We start from the raw sequence: 20,638 nt of genomic DNA, 5'->3' as shown, positions 1-20,638 counted from the left end.
TCAGCTGGGTGGGGCCCCCTTCGCCCTCACCGGCCGGGGCACCAGGCTCCGGGATTCCGGAGAAGTTGGTGCGCGTTGGCTCGCCGGAGTCCACCAGTGGGACAAAGGGCCAGGGCTTGGGTGCAGGGCCCCCCGACGTCGAGGGGCCACGGCTGGGCCTGGCTCCCAAAACCCGTGTCTGTGGGTTGTGCCCATTTTCACAAGGAGAAAAACACTGAGGCCCGGAGGCGGGGGACGACAGCGCCAGCGCTCTCGGGGCTGGGAACCTGGCTCCTCGCCTCCCCCAGGAAAGGGCTGTCCCCCCCCCCCCAGCCCCGCCCCAGCTCCTGGGAGGCTCGGCTCACATGGGTGGGCGTGACCGTGACCTCATCGCCTGGCCTGGCCCTCGGAGCTTCTGCCGTGACCTCTCCCCGCCCGCTCCTCTGCGGATGACTCGCTTCCCTCTGTTTTTAGTTAAGACACGAGTTCCCGGAACCCCTGCCCCGCCCAGAGGGGGGTAGGAAAGCCCTTCGCTTACTCACGCCCCGGAGATGAAGAGGAAACAGATGCCGCCGGACGTCACACGGAGCAGCCCTCCCGCTCGGCTCCCCGCCGGCCCTGGCGCAGCCTCTGCAGCTCCTCCTCCCAGACGCAGCGCAGCGAGGGCCCGGCCGCACCCTGACCCCCGGCTCCCACGGGGAACCAGCCCGTCCGGGGCTCCCCGCCCTCCTTCCACTCCGTCCAGCCTGGCCCCTCGGAGCCCGGGCGTGGGAGGGCTCGGTGGTCACGTTGTCTTCGCTATGAATTAGCTCGTTCGTCCTCTACTCAGATGTCCTCACGGCGCCGGTCCACCTGCTGGACACTGCCCTGCGCCCACTCCGTGCAGCCCCTGCCCGAGCCCCGGCCATGCTGCCGTGTCAGGGTCATCGGGTGGCGCCGGGAGGGAGCGGGGTCCTCACCCCTCCTGCCAGTGTCCATCCCAAACTCGCCCGAAGCCACAGAGCCCTTCCCGTCCGCCCGGAGGCGCCTGAGCCGAGGCCTGGCCTCCCTGGACCGCGAGTCCCTCCACCTGCTGTGCCTCCGGCCCCGGCACCGCCCGGCGGACCCGGCATCGGGGGACACTGTCACCACGGGAGCTCCTGGGGGACCCTGGGCGTCACCCCACCCCGTGCCCGGTGGGACCCCCTATACCTGGTGGGACCCGGGCGCCCACGGGCGGTGGTGCCTGAGCTGACGGCTTCTCACCTGATCCCCCGCGATGAGCTGCTGGGGCCCATCCGCCCCCCCAGGCAAGAGCGTGACCCACGACCTGCGGCCTCGGAGACCTTTCCGGGCCACCGCCCTCCGACGTGGCGGCCCCTCCCCTCCCGGCTCCTCCCGTGGTCCCCACATCACGTGGCTCCCGAGCCAGACGCTGAGGCCGGACGACGCCTGTCCTGCTCTGACCAGGGCCCCGGCCCCGGCCACTGAGCGCGTCTTGACGGCAGGGCCAGGGCGGGCGTGGCATCTCCCCGGACGGGTCACGACGCTGCACCCACCACTTCTGACGGGATGCCCATGAGGATGGAAGCTTCCGGAGCCTCCAGCGCATCTGCCGAGCTTCCCGGGTGGACCGACCGGAACTGAAAGGCCTGGGCCCAGGCCCCCCTCCTGCTCGGGCGGCTGCAGCCTCGCTGGGCGGGCTGTGCCCACAGGGTTCAGGTGGACAAGAATTCGGGGGGAACGTGCTTCACCCCAGCACGAACCTGCTTGTGCCCCCTCACCCCTCTGACACCCACTGTCCCCCCTTGAACCGATGCTTCACTCGAGTCTATGGACTTCGCAGGAGCCTGGCTGTCCCCTCGCGCCCCCGACTCTGCCCTGTGTTCCATGGACCCCCCTCCCCCGGCCGTCCCTCTGTGCAGGGCCCAGGACCAGCCTCTGGCCGTCCGACTCCCCCGCACAGACCAGTTCCAGGCGGGGCTGGCTTTGCTCTGGGCCCCCCTTTTCTCGGCCGCCCGGCGCCTCTCCTGGGACACCCCCCCCCCCCACCGCCAGGGGGGCTGACCCGGCTGGATCAGTCCCTGCTCCGCGCAGGCGCGTGAGGGTGACATGGACGCAGCTGGGACCTGCACTTGCCCCTTTGGCCCCCGAGACGCCCAAACCCCACCTTCAGCCACGGAACCGGCCTGTGGGCCAGTGAGGGTGACCGGCCCCGCCCGCCGGCAGCCTCGCCGGGAAGTGGCGCACACGCCCGCGGGTCGGAGGCAGCACCTGCTCTGCCCTGAGGCCCGGCGGTTGTTCTGGCGGCTTCATCGCCAGCTCTGGCCTCAGGAGCCTGGGCGCTCTCCTCCCCGCGATCAGGGATCACGATGGTCCCCGAGACGGAGGCTGACGGCTCCCACAGGAGGTGGTTCCCCAACGTGAACAGGAACAGACCCTCCTCTCCCGTCACCCCTCCCGCCCACCGGCCGGGCCCTGGCAGGAGCCGCACGGACCAGGCGGGGAGGCAGGTCCCTCAGCGAGCTCCGCGGCCCAGTTCCAGGCGGGGCAGCGCCGACCCCTCACACACGCTCCACACGGCCTAGACCAGCAGCTCGGCTGCTGCTGTGCGTGTCCCCCCAGGCACCTGGAGCCCCCCCTCCACCCTCCCACCCCGCACAGACCCAGCGTGTGTCTGCTGCTGTGTGTGTCCCCCATCAGGCACCCAGAGGCACCCGGAGCCCCGCCCCTCCCCCTCCCCCTCCCCCTCGCAGACCCAGCCCGTGCAGCTGACCCCCCCGATGACCGCCCCCCCAACAAGCCTGGGATGTGAGCTCTGGCGAATGGCAGGCAGTCTGGTTGCTGCCACCGTTTTCACTCTGAGTGTTTATTCTGCACAACCGCACGGCAGGCTGCCTGTTGCACCGGGGGAGCGGATGGCGGTCACTCACGCCCGGGACATTGTGGGGCGAGCGGGCCTGTCGGGTCTGGGCAGCCGGAGAGGCCGGGCTCGGACTGAGCAAAGGAAGTCGGATTCGGACGCAGGTAAGTTCTCCCAACCCTCCTCTCAGTCTCGGAGGCAGCACAGAACGTGTCCGCGAGCCTCTGGGTTAAATAGTTGCCTTTGCTCATGATCAGTTCGTCCGTGTGGGGGCGTCGCCCGCCGTGGACTCGGCAGCCCTCGCCCCGTTGCCTCCCAGCGACGGCTTCTCGGGTGAGAAAGGCCAGCCCCGCTTCGGCCACGGAGACGCACGCAGCGAGAGGCATTCCTGCTCCTGCGGTTTATTTATAGCCATTTCCCCGTCTGGCCCCTCCCCTGCGGTCCTGGAGGAGGAGGAATTATGTCATTCCTTCGAGGGAATGAATTAAGCGGAGACAGGAGCATATAAAGCAGAGCCGCTGCCCGGAGGCCAGTGCGCCCCCCGCTCGTCAGCCCGGCCGTCCGCGCCCCGCCCAGCGCCCACCCACCCCAGCCCGACCGTCCCGGCCCCGATCAGCCCTCCCTGCGGCCTCTTCTCTTCCCGGTAAGACTTTTTCACTTTTCCAAAGGGTCTCATTGTCGTTTAGCTTCATTTAGTTTTCGGAGAAGAATTCTGAGTTCTGAGGGAGACGGAAACGAGGCGTAGGTTCAGTTGGAGGAGGTGGCGACGTGGTCCAGCCGCCGTGTCTCACGCCCGGTCTGTACCCACGGGGGGCTGGGGCGCGGCCGTTCCGGCCTCTGCCTGGGCACCTGCGTCACTGCCCGACGTGGTTTCATGGCCGTACCTGCCGGGAGCGCCTGCGAGTGTTTCCGCTGCAGAAGGAGAACTCTGCCCAGGAAGGTGGTTGCTCTGGGGGGGCCGAGGGGAAGGAATTAGGGGGAAACAACTCTGAGAACCCGAGACCCCGACCGAGCACGCCCCTCCCAAGGCCGGTCACTGATGAAAGGCGAGGAGCGAGTCCATGCCAAGTGCCAGGGTGGCCGGAGGCAGGGGCGAGGGGGCCCTGGAGCGCAGCCTTGGGTCTCGCACAGACGGATGCCGCGCTCCGTTCGTCACTCCTGCTGTGAGGGCGGAGAGACAGACTGAGACCGCGGCAGCTCTCGGGCCTCCTGGCCGAGCCGCTGGGATCGCTCCTCTGATGCGGGAGGCGGGCGGTGCCTGCAGGTGTGCTTGTCGTCTCCACCCGCGAGATGAGACCCTCGCCCCAGGTGGCACGTGGCAGAGACAGACAGACAGTCACACCTCTGCTTTAGGGAGCACAGGGTCCGTGGTCGGAACAGAGTTCGCTCACTGTTTAAGCCTGGACTCGGGGAGCTGGCATCCAGAGTGTACAGTTTACGTTCCGGATGGGCCTGCCTTTGCCAGGGCCAGCCTCCCCCGCTGTCCGTAGGGGACAGAGGCACCTCGGGCCGCCGCGTGGACCACTGACCGGCAGCTCGCTGATGAGCGTGGACACGCGTTTGCTCATGTCCCCCAATCCTCCCGAGGGCCCGCTGACACCCCTCGCTGCCCCTGCGCCGGGCGGTCACGGGCATGCGTCCAGATGCGAGCAGCTGTGTGACCAACACATGTGGGTGCTGTGCTCCGTGACCCAGTGCACACGCTCCTCACACCCACCTGGCAGCGGGCACGTTAAAGGGCGACTCCCCACCCTGCAGATGGGGGACCCACACAGAGAGGCTCGCCGGCGCCCCAGCCCTGGGCCCCCCACTTCCCCGGTGACTCCCCGGGGCTGATGGTGTAAAGCAGGCGTCCCGTCCCCTGGGCATCCCCCCCCGCCCCCCCAGAGACGGGGCCATTGACGAACATTTCTGGAGAGGCGGCTCCTTCAGCACCGAGACCCGTCACCCCAACTCGCTCGGAGGTCCTGCCTGGGGAGAAATCGGGCCCCAGGGCTTGGGCTCAGGACCCGGGAGGCCAGCGGGGGTTAACTGCAGCCGCCGCAGCCGCCAGGTCTCCTGACTCCTGGCCCAGCCTCTGCTGAGGCGGCCAACTGACAATCCCCAAGAACGAACGGAAAAACAGGCTGCGGAACCGCGCCAGCGAGGGAAACGTGTCCAAGGCGTGTGGTTTGTTTTCTGTGGTGACGGTGCCCCACACCAAGCTCATTGCTCACGCGTGTGCACCTCGTGTGCATTGTTTCAGTCGGTCGTGCATAACTTTGCTGCCTTGGCGATTTCCACATGCCTGCGGGGTCACGTCCACACGCTGACGTTTCTCCAGACCCGACTTCCTCGGTCAGGTCCTGGCTGCACCCCGAGCAGCGGCAGGGCGAGGACTCCGCACACGAGACGAGAGCAGGAGCACTTACCTCCTGGCTCATGACGACGATTTATAGCACAAACATCCAATGCGATCAGCACGGGGCCGGCCACAACGCTGACCTCTTGCCAATGGTCAGCGGATAGGAAGTCGAGTCCGCACTGAGGGCTGCACTGTGACTAACTGGCTCTCATGTCTGCAGGTGCCGGCGGCCGCGAGGCGGGATGCTGTGGGCGCTGGTCCTGCCGGCCCTCTGGGCCTCCTGCGGAGCTCAGGGTGAGTGGGCGGGGCTGGAACCTGCGCTGGGGATGGTGGTCACCTGAGGGGCGGGGGCCTGGACACAGGGAGGTTGTGGGTGATACGCTGGCCCATCAAGGGGACCAGCCGTTTTGGGGACCCCCTTTGAGGGTCTACAGAAGGCACTGCACCCGTGGGGAGGGAAGGGGACCTGGGTGTCGGTGGCCTCGTTCGTTTCTGGCACCGAGTAAGGACGCCCGGCCCCAGCGCCGCGGCTGTAACCCCGCTCGCTCCCTTGGGCAGCCGGTGACCAGGACGAGGACACGGCCTTCGACCTTTTCAGCATCAGCAACATCAACCGCAAGACCATCGGGGCCAAGCAGTTCCGGGGGCCCGACCCCGGCGTGCCGGCCTACCGCTTCGTGCGCTTCGACTACATCCCGCCCGTGAGTGCCGACCAGCTGGGCCGGATCGCCCGGCTCATGCGGCAGCGGGAGGGCTTCTTCCTGACGGCCAGCCTGCGGCAGGACCGCAAGTCGAGGGGCACGCTGCTGGCCCTCGAGGGCCCCGGCGCGCACAGGCAGTTCGAGCTGGTCTCCAACGGCCCAGCCGACACGCTGGACCTCACCTACTGGGTGGACGGCACCCAGCACGTGCTGTCCCTGGAGGACGTGGGCCTGGCCGACGCCCAGTGGAAGAACGTCACCGTGCAGGTGGCGGGCGAGACGTTCAGCCTGTACGTGGGCTGCGCCCTGATCGACAGCTTCACGCTGGACGAGCCCTTCTACGAGCAGCTGACGACGGACAAGAGCAGGATGTACGTGGCCAAAGGCTCCGCCCGGGAGAGCCACTTCCGGGTGCGTACGCGCCGGCCAGGTGCCCGCAGAGCTGTGGGAGCGCTGGCGGTGGGGCATCTCCTGGTACGAGGCCTGTGTCGGAGTAGGTCAGGCACGCGCGCGCGCGCGCGCACACACACACACACACACGTGCACACACAGGCCACACACAGTCGCGCATGTGTGGGCATGCAGGCATGTACAGCCACTTCAACAAACGTCACACATGTGCTCATGCACACCCACATGTACACCTGTGCACACAACCACACTCGAGCACCACATCCTTGCACACACGTTCACATGACGCACACCTACGCCCACACCTGCGTGCGCACACACACACGCCAGGACAGGCAGAGCGAGTGTTGCAGGTGCACTTTCTCACCTGCACAAACAGCCGCTGATGTTCGGAACGAGGCTCATGTGATCGAGGGGTCGGCCCAAACGTTCCGGGACCCAGGCTGGCTTCCCTGTGCTGAGCCCCCGTCCGCCTCGGTGCCGCCGTGAGGGGAGGAGGATGAGCAGCGGTTTCTCCAAGGAAAGGCAGGGAGGAACACCACGGGGTCTTCGTTAAACGCCTTCGGGAAGAGGGTCTTTTTAAAGCCACAGGCGCGCAAGGACCCACGAAGGAGGGCGAGCACGCCGGTCTCTCCCAGGCACCTATGTTCTCTGGAAATAAGTGTGTGTGTAACTGTTATTTGAGTAAAAGGCCTACAGATGTTGCTGAGTTAATCTCTGGTGGCCAGGGTCAGGGTCAGGGTCAGGGTAAGGGTCAGGGTTACGGTTAGGGTTAGGGTCAGGGTAAGGGTCAGGGTTACGGTTAGGGTTAGGGTCAGGGTAAGGGTTAGAGTCAGGGTAAGGGTCAGAGTAAGGGTCAGGGTCAGGGTTGGGGTCAGAAAGCTCCCGTGGCAGAAGCTGACCCAGCCTGACCTGCACTTACCACCCGGGCTGTGGGAGACACTTCCTCTCATCTTCTGTGTCTGTGGTTGGACCCCCAGACGTTCCCAGGACATTCATCGGCGGCTGTTCTCCTCGGAGGCCCAGCCAGCAGAGGACAGCCCAGGACACCCCTCAGGCCGAGCTCAGAGACAGTTCCCAGCTCCCGTGCCTCCTCCTTCCTCTGTAAATTCCACTGCCCATCATGCCCCAGCCGCTCCCACGGGGACCTGCCAGGATGCCCAGCCCACAGGGGCCAGGGCCGAGCGTGCAGCACAGACACCCCCATGGCAGGAGACCTCGAGTTTTCTTTCGTCCACGTAGCGAGGCCTCCCTGGTGTGCAGTTTGCCCATCCCCGTGTTTCTCCTTGTCACACCTGCAGGGGTTGCTGCAGAACGTCTACTTAGTGTTTGAAGATTCGGTGGAAGACGTTCTCAGCAGGAAAGGCTGTCCGCAAAGCCAGGGAGGTAGGTGTGTTCTGAACAACACACTCCCCGTCTTGGGCGGGTTTCTGCTCGTGTGTGTGTGTGTGTGGGGGGGGGGAGGGCAGGACAAGGACAACCGATCCTGCTCAGCCAGGACAAGCGGCAGAGGAGGAGTTCTGGTGGGAACTCGGTGGAGGAAGAGGCACGAGCTGTCAGAACGTGTGCCCGAGTCAGGACTGTCCCGGGAAAGGGACGCCGTGCCCACACAGAGGAACACGACCCTGGCCTGTGTGGGTCCCCAGGACTGTCCGACATCTGTCCCCCTGCCGGGCGGGCTCAGCGCTGAGTCCGAGGGCGTCAGGAGCGGACGGTCCTCCCGCTAAATGCGGGGCCGGGGGCTGTGCCCACGTGGTTCCGACCAGGCTCTCCGTCACTCCCCGCAGCGGAGGCCAACGCCATCAGCGAGAACACGGAGACGCTGCACCTGAGCCCGGCGGTCACCACGGCGTACGTGGGCCCCAGCGCGGCGCAGCGGCCGGGCGTGTGCGAGCGCTCCTGCGAGGAGCTGGGCAGCATGGCCAGCGAGCTGTCGGGGCTGCGCGTCGTCGTCAACCAGCTGCACGAGAGCCTCCGGAAAGTGGTGGGTGCGGCCCAGGCACAGCCCCCTGCACGCACGGCTGAGGGCCCAGCCCGTCCTGACTGCCCAGGGTGGGTGGTCCATGGGGGTCGAGGGAATGGGCACAGCAAGACTGAGGAGACCTTCTGGAATTTTCCACCAGGAGCGTGGGGTGGGTGGGAACACGCTCAGGCAGCCAGCAGTGAGCACGTGTCAGGTGAAGTGACACCGCAAGGTGTGAGCGGCCTGTGCATTGCGCGGTTCGCACACCTGCGCCCTCCATGGTGCACGTCTCAGCAAGTCGCTCTGCACACCTGGCTCCCTCTGGGCCCGCAGAGCTGGGGGAGGGACGTCTTTCCCAGGGAGCACGGCCACCGAGGGTTCCTGTCTGTCCTTAAACCCGCCCCGATTTCCAGTCCAACGACAACCAGTTCCTCTGGGAGCTCATCGGGGGCCCCCCGAAGACCAGGAACATGTCCGCGTGCTGGCAGGACGGCCGGTTCTTCGCGGAAAACGAGACCTGGGTGGTGGACAGCTGCACCAAATGCACCTGCAAGGTGAGGCCCGCAGCCTGCGCTCCGGGCGCGGACCCTGCCTCCGCTCCTCAGCCCCTGGCACTGGCCGGGCAGCCGGCCTTGGCGGGCCGTCGGTGTGGGGGAGCAGAGGGGCTACATGAACGCCTCTCTTTCCTCGCAGAAATTTAAAACCGTCTGCCACCAAATCTCCTGCCCGCCGGTGACCTGCGCGAACCCGTCGCTGCTGGAGGGGGACTGCTGCCCCTCCTGCTTCCACTGTGAGTGCGGGCGGCCTCGCTGTCCTCTGCTCGGGGGGGAGGCCCAGACCGCGCGTGCCCAGGGGCGCTTCACCCGCTGTCCACCCCGCTGCCCCGTGATCAGCAAGCATCTGCAAGGCCTTGAATGAGGACCGAGGGCTTCTGTCCGGCCGGTCCCTCCTGCGCCACCACCGGGGGAGGCGTGACCGGCCTGTTTCCCTCCCAGCGGCCGACGGTGAGGAGGGCTGGTCCCCGTGGGCCGAGTGGACCCAGTGCTCCGTCACCTGTGGGCCCGGCACCCAGCAGAGAGGAAGGTCCTGCGACGTCACCAGCAACACCTGCCTGGGGCCCTCCATCCAGACGCGGGCCTGCAGCCTGGGCAAGTGCGACCACCGCAGTGAGTCGCGGGTCCCGGGGGTCTGCTCCGAGGGTGGGGTCTGGGAGGCACCGGCCTGTCCATGGGCTCCGGCTGGTCCCCTCCCCTCCAGGCCGCTGCTGACGCCCACGCCTCTCGTGTGCTAGTCCGGCAGGACGGCGGCTGGAGCCACTGGTCGCCCTGGTCCTCCTGCTCCGCGACCTGTGGGGTCGGCAACATCACGCGGATCCGTCTCTGCAACTCGCCGGTGCCCCAGATGGGGGGCAAGGGCTGCAAAGGCAGTGGCCGCGAGACGAAAGGCTGCCAGGGAGCCCCGTGTCCAAGTGAGTGGGGCGAGGCGGGTGGGGGCGGGCGCGTGCGGGCAGCTGGGACCAGGCAGAGGTGGAAGCTGCCCGGTCCCCTTGCTGGCTGGCCTGGAGGCAGCCCTGGGTGTCAATGCCCAGCACCCGGGCTGGGCGCTGCCCCCGGAAGTCACATTAACCTGCACCAAGGGGACCAGAACCAGAACAGGCACAGCAGGCGCCCAGAACCAGGTGCCGGACACGGCCGGCCACCGGGTGCAAGTCCAGGACGAGAGAACGTGGGTCCAGCAGCAGGACCTCCTCCGGGAGCCTGAGTCCTGGGTGTCCTGTCACCCAGAGCAGGGAGTGGGGTGATGGGAAGGGGCCGTGAACACTGAATCTCAAGGTCACACCACCTCTCCCCACGTGACCGAGGTCCCCGCAGCCCCGTCACCTCTACACCCGAAGGGGCTGCGATGTCTCTTCCGAGAGGAAACTACAAACCAACCGAGACCCTCGGCTCCGTGGCCCGACCTCAGCACCCAAGGGCTTCTCACCAAATGCTGCCGCGTGGAGACCGTATCCCGGCTTCCCCCGCCCGGCCTGCAGGGCACCCCGGCTGACGCTGTCCCCGCTCTCCCCGCAGTCGACGGCCGCTGGAGCCCCTGGTCCCCGTGGTCCGCCTGCTCCGTCACCTGCGCCGGCGGCATCCGTGAGCGGACGCGCGTCTGCAACAGCCCGGAGCCCCAGCACGGGGGGAAGGCCTGTGTGGGCGACCGCACGGAGCGGCAGATGTGCAACAAGCGGAGCTGCCCCGCAGGTGTGTGCCGGACGCTCGGAGGATCGCCAGGCCCCACGCTGTCCCGCGGCCACAGTCGTCTTTGAAGTGACCACTGGCTTTCATTCCGAGGGAAGGGAGGAAATAGACAGAAAACAGAACATCGACAGGCACACAGACACCTGTCCCCACCACGTTAGGTCCCTCCGCGCTTCTGCGTTTCCGTAAAAGCAGGACCGTGCACGAGGCTGCACACGCTGCACAACAGCCTGTGGTGACACGTGAACCCCCAGCTTCGCAGCCCAGCCGTGCGCTCTGGGCGGCGGCGCCCCTCCGTCCCCCACCCCCCGCATGCGCGGTGCCCCCACCGTGTGCGGGCCCCCGAGGTGCCCGTCACCCCCACCTTACGTGCCCGTCTCCAGCACGGGCGTCCCTCCCTTAGTTTCCCTACAACCAGACCGCGGTGCTGACCTGCCCAGGGGACCCCCGGGCGCAGTGAGTGTCCGAGTCGCTCCTGGGCCCGGTTCCGGCGGCCGCCCCACCCGCAGCCCTGACCGCTCTGCCCCCCACGCAGACGGCTGCCTGTCTAACCCCTGCTTCCCGGGCGCCCAGTGCAGCAGCTTCCCCGACGGCTCCTGGTCCTGCGGCTCCTGCCCAGTGGGTTTCCTGGGCAACGGGACCCACTGCGAGGACCTGGACGAGGTGGGTGCCCGCTCCGGGCCGGGCAGGGGGCGCCTCAGAGGCGGGGCAGGCGGCTCACCCCTGCCTGTCCCCACAGTGCGCCCTGGTCACCGACGTCTGCTTCTCCACGAGCAGCAAGTCCCAGCGCTGCGTCAACACCGACCCCGGGTTCCACTGCCTGCCCTGCCCGCCTCGCTACAAGGGCACCCAGCCCTTCGGGGTCGGCCTGGAGGCCGCGCAGACGGAAAAGCAGGTGAGCAGCGGGCAGCCCTTTGTGTGGCTCGGTCTTCCAAACAGTCAGCGGGATCTGGGGAGGCGGAGGGTGGAGACGGGAGAAGACGGGCAGCATCTGGGGGAGAGCGGGCAGGACGGACCCACATCCGCTGTCGGCCCTCGAGAGCCGACCACGTGGGGGCAGAGCTCAGCTGTGGCCACAGGATCCACGAGGACACTCAGCTTTTCCTGAATCAGCAGCTTCCTCGGTCGCCTGTGGCTCCAACAGGTGTCGGCAGCGCTCGGTGGGGACACAGGTGCCTCCAGGCGGCTCCTGCAGGAGCAGAGTCCCAGCGACTGTCCCTAGGGAGGCCTCCCTGGGAAGGTCCGTGCAGCCCTGAGCACGCAGCCTGGACCCCGTGCGGGTGGGGCTGGGGTCCCAGGGTCCCCACCAGTGTGGCCGTCCTCCAGGTGTGCGAGCCCGAGAACCCGTGCCAGGACAAGACCCACCGCTGCCACCGGCATGCCGAGTGCATCTACCTGGGCCACTTCAGCGACCCCATGTACAAGTGCGAGTGCCAGACGGGCTACGCGGGCGACGGGCTCATCTGCGGGGAGGACTCGGACCTGGACGGCTGGCCCAACAAGAACCTGGTCTGTGCCACCAACGCCACCTACCACTGCATCAAGGTGAGGGCCGGGCGGAGCCCCAGGGTCTCTAACGGGGTGAGGGTGCGGCCGGGCCACCCATTTGGTGGGCGTCAGAAACACAGGCTGTGCTGCCGACCCTCTCCGGGCACTTGGTCCCCTCCCTCCGTGTCCGCACAGCTCGGCCTCGACGTGTGATCGGTGATGTGTTGCGCACGTCCCTGCCTCTGGGAAGAGTGACCCAGGGCAGTGACTTGAGCCTGAGGCTTGGGTGGCCCGGGAGTGACGCCGTAGGCGCTGTGGGCTCCTGGTGGACGAGCTGACGTTCACGGGAAGGAGAGGGACAGTGGGGCTCCGTCCGCGTCCGTATTTTCTCGGAGCAGCCGTCCCTCCTCAGGCGTTTGGCAGCTTCATGGGGTCCTGGGCTCAGGACACGGCGTCTGTGGTCTCGACTCCTAGGGGTGGTGACGTGGTCTCCAGGGCAGCCCTCCTGCGAGGCCGACAGATGTGAGGCTCCATCTCGGTCCTCAGCTGCGGCTGCCCGCCTGGAGGAAGGGCCTGGGGGTCATACGTGTTCTTCTTCTGGTCCCAGGACAACTGCCCCCTGCTGCCCAACTCGGGGCAAGAAGACTTCGACAAGGACGGCATCGGTGACGCCTGCGACGACGACGATGACAACGATGGCGTCAGCGACGAGAAGGTGGGAGGGGCCGCTGGGCCCGAGCAGAGGGGTCAGGGATGAGCGCCTCCCACTAAACAGTCGCCGTGAATTGTCGTGATGGGGCTCCTGCTTGCGTCACCCAGTCACCGACGAGAAGGCTGGTCCTTCACCCCAGCAGTGACCGGCCGAGCCTGGAGCTGCCGGGCGCTCGGTAGAAGCGCTGCTAACAGCTTAACTAGCTCTTCGTTGGTGGCGCAGTGGTGGGCGGGGCTGTGGCAGATACGGCGACACACGTGCCCTGGGGCCATGTGCAGGCGCCTCCCTTTCCTGAGAAACCTGTAGCGAATCATAAAGGAGTTACAGCCACACCTAACCGGGACCTGCAGGGTAGATGATGCAATTTTCACTCACAGCTTCGCTGCATCTGCCTTCTGTCGGCCCACTGACTCGCCCACTCATTCATTCATTCATTCACTTGTATTTATGCATCTGCCTTCCGTCGGCCCAATGACTCATTCATTCATTCATTCATCTATTCACTCATTCATTCACTTGTATTTACGCACCTGCCTTCACCAGGAAGTATATGCTGTCATCTCTGCGCTAGAAAACCTCAAAATGTTCAAGAGAGGCAGGTGCACATATAAGTAGGAAGCGATCTGAGGTCAGGAGTGTGCTGGGTTGGCCACGCCCGGGCGGACGCACTGGCCCCGACCTCTGACCTCTGCTGGACGGTGTGCCTGCTGGGCTGTTTCTCTAGTTCCTCCCCCGCTGTCCCTGCAGGACAACTGCCAGCTCCTCTTCAACCCGCGCCAGTTCGACTACGACAAGGACGAGGTGGGGGACCGCTGCGACAACTGCCCGCAGGTGCACAACCCCGCCCAGATCGACACCGACCACAACGGCGAGGGCGACGCCTGCTCCGTGGACATCGACGGCGACGGTCAGTGCCGCGTCCGCACCAGCGTGTTTGAGGCTCAGTGTGAAGTTGGCAAACTTCTGTCCTGTGTTTGCTGGATCCGCTCAGCTCGCCCCATGGGCTGAGGCGCGAGGAGGCGCCTCTCTGAGCTGTTCTCATCCGCCTGTCGTTCCCGGGCCGTGGACGGGTCGCAGCCCCGGGTCCTTTCCCGCCGCCCCGCACCTGGGTGACTCCCCCTCCCCCCAGGCTTGCCTCACACTCTTCCTGGGCTCCTGGTTTGGGGTGTTTGCTGCCTCCTCACTGAGGGTGACACCGTGGTCCCCTGGGAACCTGTCTCTTCACGACTCCTGTCTTGATGGACTTCGTGATCTGTTTTCAGGTTTCTTGGGCGAAGGTGGCACCTGAAAGCCCGCATCTGTGCCCGTTACTTTCCCACTCACGTGGGGACAGATGCCAGGGCCTCGGAGCCTCAGCTGCTCGCCCGGGCACCCAGGGCGCGTGTCCTGAGTGGCTATTCGGGGAATAGCACCGTGGACTCAGAGCTGACCGGGCACAGCCAGTGGCCACCGGGGGTGAAATCTGAAAGTTAACGGGAAATGTCACACAGGCGCGTCCACGCAGCCAGTCATCTCCTCACTCACCACCCGCTCTGTCCAGCGGGAGCCTGGCTGTGAGGCTCCGTGACGGGAGGGAGCTCAGTGCTTTTGCTAAACGGGACCGCGCCCTCTCCCCCCGCAGACGTCTTCAACGAAGCGCGGACAACTGCCCCTACGTTCTACAACCCCGGACCAAGAGGGACACGGACGGCGACGGCGTGGGCGACCACTGCGACAACTGCCCCCTGGTGCACAACCCCGACCAGGTGGGCGGCTGGCGGGCGTCAGGGAGCGGGGGCGGGGGGCCGGGCCTTTCAGTCTCAGACATAAACGTGGAGGGAGCAGGGATGGAGACCGGGTCCTGCCGGGCTGTGATCTCGGGGAGCCGCTCCCGCCCCCAGACCGGCCGCTCCCGGGGGGCGAGGGGGAGACCCCGCTCACGGCGGGTGCTCGGTGCCCAGGTCGACGTGGACAACGACCTGGTGGGGGACCAGTGTGACGACAACGAGGACATCGACGACGACGGCCACCAGAACAACCAGGACAACTGCCCCTACGTCTCCAACGCCAACCAGGCCGACCACGACAGCGACGGCCGCGGCGACGCCTGCGACTCGGACGACGACAACGATGGGGTGCCCGACGACCGTGACAACTGCCGGCTGGTCTTCAACCCCGACCAGGAGGACGCGGACGGTAGGTGTGACGGTGCCTCGGCCAGCGCCCGCCCACCGGCTCCCAGGGCCGAGAGCCGAGCTCCTGAGTCGTGGCCCCTCCTGACCCTGCGCGTCTTGTCCTCCTGGCAGGGGACGGGCGGGGCGACGCCTGCAGGGACGACTTCGACAACGACAGCGTCCCCGACATCGACGACGTGTGTCCCGAGAACAGCGCCATCAGCGAGACCGACTTCAGGAACTTCCAGATGGTGCACCTGGACCCCAAGGGCACCACGCAGATCGACCCCAACTGGGTGATCCGCCACCAGGGCAAGGAGCTGGTGCAGACGGCCAACTCGGACCCCGGCATCGCCGTGGGTGAGCCTCCGGCCCCGTGCCCGTGCCCACGGCTGCTCCTGACAGCCACAGGGGCTCGGGGGTCCTCAGTGGCCCCGTCCCCGCGGCTGTAACCACCTCTGCCCAGAGCTGGCACTTGCCTCGCCCTCGCCTCTGAAAGGCTTTTAGGAAGCCATTTGCCTATTTTATGACCTTGAGCCACACACCGTCACCTAACGCAGTGCGTGTGGCTCTGCTGGCTCCGTAGGTCGGATCCTCAAAGACGAACCCCTCTTCCTGTGTTCACACCCAGGGACAGAACCCGGGTGAGGGCGGGCAAGCCGAGCGGCCAAGGGCTGGCCGGGCGCCCGAGGGCTGCTCTGACCGCCCGGCCCTGCCCCTCGTGCAGGCTTCGACGAGTTCGGGTCCGTGGACTTCAGCGGCACCTTCTACGTGAACACCGACCGGGACGACGACTACGCCGGCTTCGTCTTCGGCTACCAGTCCAGCAGCCGCTTCTACGTGGTGATGTGGAAGCAGGTGACCCAGACCTACTGGGAGGACCAGCCCACCCGCGCCTACGGCTACTCGGGCGTGTCCCTCAAGGTGGTCAACTCCACCACGGGCACCGGCGAGCACCTGCGGAACGCGCTGTGGCACACGGGGAACACGGCGGGGCAGGTGAGGGGGGCCGGCCCACCCTGGGGACACCCACCTTCTCTTTTGTGCTTTTTAACTCAGTGACCAGCATGTTAACCCCCTTTATCGAGTCTCCCCCTGATTAAAGGCACCGTGCTGGTACTTTTGCAAACATGACGGGCGATTCTCTGGCCAATTAGACGGGGAGATGGTTTAAAAGTAGGTGTTTCTCCCACGGTCCCGGCTCAGGGCGCGGAGGGTCCAGAACCTGGACCCGTGACCCGGCTCAGGGCTGTGCTCTTAGCACTGAACGTCCTGGTCCCTGTCGGTGGCTCTCCATCCGCCCTGGAGCTTGCTCCACGGGTGGGGTTGCGGGGTTGGTATGCAGAGCAACGCCCCCCCCCCCCGTTCCCATTTGCTATTGTGGCTGCGCTCAGGACTCGGGGAACGTTCCCTCAGGTGCGGACGCTGTGGCATGACCCCAAAAACATTGGCTGGAAGGACTACACCGCCTACAGGTGGCACCTGACACACAGGCCCCGGACAGGCTACATACGGTGAGCTCCCCGCCCCCCTGACCCAGGCCCCGGACGGGCTATGTAAGGTGAGCTCCCCTGACCCAGGCCCCGAACAGGCTACATACGGTGAGCCGCTCCTGAGGGACGGAAGGACGTGCTGCTCACTGCACCGACTGTTCTTGGCTCTGAAAGGCAGAGTCGGGCAAACCCCGCTCTCTGGCCTGGGCAGTGAGTGGGGGAAGAAGGGAAGGGAAGGGAAGGGGCGTGGGGAGCAAGCAGTTTCCTCCCAGGAGCCCCCCCAGAGTTCACGCCGCCCCCCCCCGCCCCCGCCCGCAGGGTCTTGGTGCACGAAGGGAAGCAGGTCATGGCAGACTCGGGACCCATCTACGACCAAACCTACGCGGGCGGGCGGCTGGGCCTGTTCGTCTTCTCTCAAGAAATGGTCTATTTCTCGGACCTCAAGTACGAGTGCAGAGGTGGGTGCGGCAGCGTCCAGGCCGGAGGCGGGCGGCACACCTGTGCGGTGGGTCTCGAGGCTGCGGCCTGAGCGAGGGCTTGGCCCTGGCAGGTGCGGGTTTGCTCAGCTTGAGCTGCTGTGATGGTTGAAGTTGAATGTGGGAGGCCACACACTTAGCAAATGCTCAGCCCCAACCGTCCACGGCACCCACCACACGCCCAGCGCTTCCTACACCTCCAGGACCCTAATGGGACTTTACAGCACTGCCCTTGTGGAAGGAAGAGAGAGAGAGCAAGAGCGAGCGAGAGAGAGAGAGAGAGAGAGCAAGAGAGGGAGAAGGAAGGAGGGAGGGAGAGGGAGGAGGCAGGGAGGAGGCTCAGGAGGAGGCTCAGCTCTCTCTCTCAAGTGCATTTGCTCAGATTATTACAGACCTGGAGGGAACCTGGCTCCCCCAGGCCTCACACCTTCACGTAGACAGAAAATACCGCTTGTGCAACGAGGCAAGTGAGGCTCAGAGCTGCTGCTCAGACCACACGTGACACAGACGTGGGGACCGAGCGGAGGGCTCGGTGCCGACGGACCTCCTTGCCTCCGGCGCAGTGTCCTTGTCCTGAGCTAGTGGCCGTTCCGGGCATTTGTTCCTCCCGCCCTCAGGTCTGCATCCGCGCATCATCCAGCCGCACGTGGACGTCTCTTTTAAAAAATACACTTTTACTGATGTCAGAGAGGAAGGGAGAGGGAAGAGAGAGAAACATCCAGGATGAGAGAGAATCATGGATCGGCCGCCTCCTGCACGCCCCACACTGGGGATCAAGCCCACAACCCCGGCCTGTGCCCTGACCGGAATCGAACCGTGACCTCCTGGGTCATAGGTCGATGCTCAACCCCTGAGCCATGCCGGTGGGGCATGGATGTCCTTTTTTTAAATTAAAATAATGGCATTTTAGGCTGTAGGTCAAAGAAAATGGGATGAGACAGATGCCCCATCCTAACTGCTGTTTTTCTAGATGTGTGACCCCGACTCGCGCGTGTCCCGCACGCACCGTAGATGCTGTTACCAGACCCCTCAGCATCCTGGTCCCCGGCTTCTCTCTCCGGCAGCGTCTCTGACCTTGACCTTAACTTCGAGCGGCTCTTCACCTCCTTCAACCCCAAGCCCAAGTGCCTCCAGGGGGCAGATGCCAACGGGACCCGAAGAGGGACGCCCAGCCTGCCAGGAAGCAGTGACGGCACACGAGACTTGACGTGGCCTGACGGCCGCCGTGGCATTGCTTCTTGTTTGTGTAGAGAGAACGACGTGTGCGTGTAAAGCGTGACTGCTGACCGTATGTGCACACGGAGCTGCGGGCACGCTGTGCGTGAGGCGTCACCGTCACTCGGACCCCGTGCCCGGCTGCCGCTGCTCCTGTGGCGCTGTCCACGCTCGAGTCACGTTAGCTCCCACAGGAAGAGGCTCCCTCACGTCTGAAGTGGGGGTAGCCGGGCAACACAAACCCCTCCCCTAATCTTTCCTACAGTGACAGCCCCCTCGGCAGAGAGAGATGGGGTCTGCCCAGGAGGGAACATCCTGCCCACTGGCTGGCGCACGGGCCGGGTGGGGCCTGGCGGGGCCTCACGGGGCTGCTCGAGCTGTCAAGGACTCGGAGAGCTCACCGGTCGCCACCTGCCCGCGTCTGACCCGAGTGCTCACCCGGCTTCTCTCCCACCTCTGCCCCGAGGCCAGGCAGGCAGAGACAGGCAGTGCCCGCCGGCGCCCGACTCCCAGTCAGGGCTCTGAAGCCACGGCCGTCGCCTGCACCCGACCGGTGACGCGTTTCATTGAGGCTCCAGTGACACACGCTGTGCCCGTATTTATTGAAGGAGACAGAAGGCAGTTCCTCCAGGGACTCACTTGACATCTGTCAGGGCTCACGGAGGGCGTGCGAGGTCCAGAAGCACCTGGCCAGCACGTGAGACAAAGGCGGTGACAGCAGATCTTCCTGTCAAACACGGGGCTCGATAATTTATGTTGTCAGACCAAGCGTGCTGTAAAATGCGGTAGAATAAACAAATGGTGATGAGCGCTGAGAGTGGAACCTTAATCTATGCTGTTGCCGGTGACGTCCATGCGCCCTCCCCCGTCCTGTCCTGTGTGAGGGTCGGGTCCATCTGTGCTTTCAGCTGCGTGACCTTTCCGACGGGGGGGCCTCATCAGAGGAGCTGGTCTCGTCCGACGGGCAGATCCTTCCCTTCTGTTAACATTTCGTTTCGAGGTCAAGTCCAGAGAACCTGAAGCGTTTGCCTTCACTCCCCCATCTCATCTGATAAAGTCAGTTTGCTGCTCTCTCTGAGGTTGGTTTTCTGTACTTTGCTGCACTTTTTTACTTTTTTGTGGACTTCTGTTCCCACGACAACAGGGTGGCGGGGAGGGTGTGGCTGAAGGACGCAGCGGTGTGGGATGACGATGTGAATATTAGAATGTACCATATTTTTTGTAAATTATTTATGTTTTTTTAAACAATCTTCTCGTACAGATTGATGAGACTTTGCTTGTTTTGCCAAAGACTGTAAATATTTATTTATTTGTTCACACGGTCAACACTTCACCACGGAAACCCTGCATTTAGCTAGAACCTCATTTTTATACTTTAAAGATGAACAACAGAAAATAAACTGTAAAAAGGTTTTATAGAAACGGATCTCTCTCCCTTTTTTAAAAAGAAGAGTTTCCTCCCGGGGGGGGGGGAGGGGACACCCCAACAGGTTTACCGTCGCCCCCTCCCCGTGCCGTGAACACGCCAGAGGTCCCAGGAGGCGGCCTGGTCCAGCCTTGCGTGTGCCCGAGGGCCTGGCTGTGCTGTGGCTTCAGGCTGAAGAGCAGTCTGGCTGCAGAGAACTGAGCATCCAAAGGGGAGATTTTGGGGGGAAACGGTAGAAAGAGGGGAGATGCTGGCACAATCAAGCGTTGACTGCGCTTAGTTTAGGGACTATTTACTTTCCAGTTGTTTGTCACGCACACACGTTCCGTGGATTTAGTTTCCTGCCTGTGAAATCGTCTAGTCATCCTTGGTTGGAACAGAACACACCATTTTTCCTATTTAAAAAGATGGAATTATTTTTCTTTTTATGTGGTTTCAGGAACACACTGCATTGTAACGTGTGGCACCCGTGCACAGTGGGAACCCACTCAGCCATCAGAGACGGAGCGCGGCTGTCGCAGACGCAGGGACGGCCGGGAGCAGCGTTACGTGGAACACGTCGGACAGGAAGGTTGAGACCCCCCTCGGGCCACTCACATGCGAACATGAACCTGAAAGCAGCAACGAGCAAACAAGACAAGCGAACAAACAAAACGCAGACACAGACCGTGTGGGCTACCAGAGGGGAGGGTGTAGGAAAGGCTAAAGGGGGCGAATGGTGACGGGAGGAGGTTTGGCTGTGGGGCTCCGTCCGGGGGGTGGGGGTGGACCCGGCTCTGCCAGCAGCGCCCCAGCAGCGCCGGGCTGGCCACCCTCCGGGGATTAGTGCTGCTGGACACGGAAGGTCACACTGACAGTCCACAGCCGTCGCTGCGGTGCCCAGCGTCCGGGCCAAAGGGCTTTACAGGTGATTTCTTTCTAATTCCCAAGCTCCTTTCTCGCGCCGAATCTTCCTGGGATTGAAAATGGTGTAACCCTTAGGCTCACAGTGTTGCATGTCAGTTATGTCTCAAGAGAGTTGAAAAGTAGGGGGTCGGACAAGACGGACAGGAAAGGTCAGCTGTGTGTCAGACACCTCCCGTGAGGGACGGGAGGGGCAGTGAGAGAACAATCCATTTACCGCAGCATCCAATACGAGCAAATGCCTAGAAATAACTCCAACCAGAGAGGTAAAGGCCCCACAAAGGAAAAC

General features: G+C 64.7%; 1 protein-coding gene across 1 annotated transcript; it reads left to right on the top strand.

The window, feature by feature from the left end:
* Positions 1–3,348: 3,348 nt before the first annotated feature.
* On the top strand, positions 3,349–18,837 carry THBS2 (thrombospondin 2). The gene is given in 23 exon segments (XM_006106789.3): positions 3,349–3,464; positions 5,386–5,459; positions 5,724–6,277; positions 7,579–7,663; positions 8,065–8,261; positions 8,654–8,794; positions 8,934–9,030; positions 9,236–9,406; positions 9,532–9,708; positions 10,313–10,486; positions 11,019–11,146; positions 11,223–11,378; positions 11,810–12,028; positions 12,579–12,686; positions 13,431–13,590; positions 14,305–14,318; positions 14,321–14,428; positions 14,624–14,858; positions 14,969–15,196; positions 15,564–15,835; positions 16,253–16,350; positions 16,648–16,787; positions 17,776–18,837. Coding segments are annotated over 22 exon segments (3,522 nt in total). The 5' UTR covers positions 3,349–3,464; positions 5,386–5,407; the 3' UTR covers positions 17,784–18,837.
* The last annotated feature ends 1,801 nt before the right edge of the window (positions 18,838–20,638 follow it).

This window comes from Myotis lucifugus, unplaced genomic scaffold, assembly GCF_000147115.1.
Source record: "Myotis lucifugus unplaced genomic scaffold, Myoluc2.0 scaffold_909, whole genome shotgun sequence".
In the NCBI taxonomy this organism is placed as follows: Eukaryota; Metazoa; Chordata; class Mammalia; order Chiroptera; family Vespertilionidae; genus Myotis; species Myotis lucifugus.
This window is presented reverse-complemented; position numbering and strand designations above follow the sequence as displayed.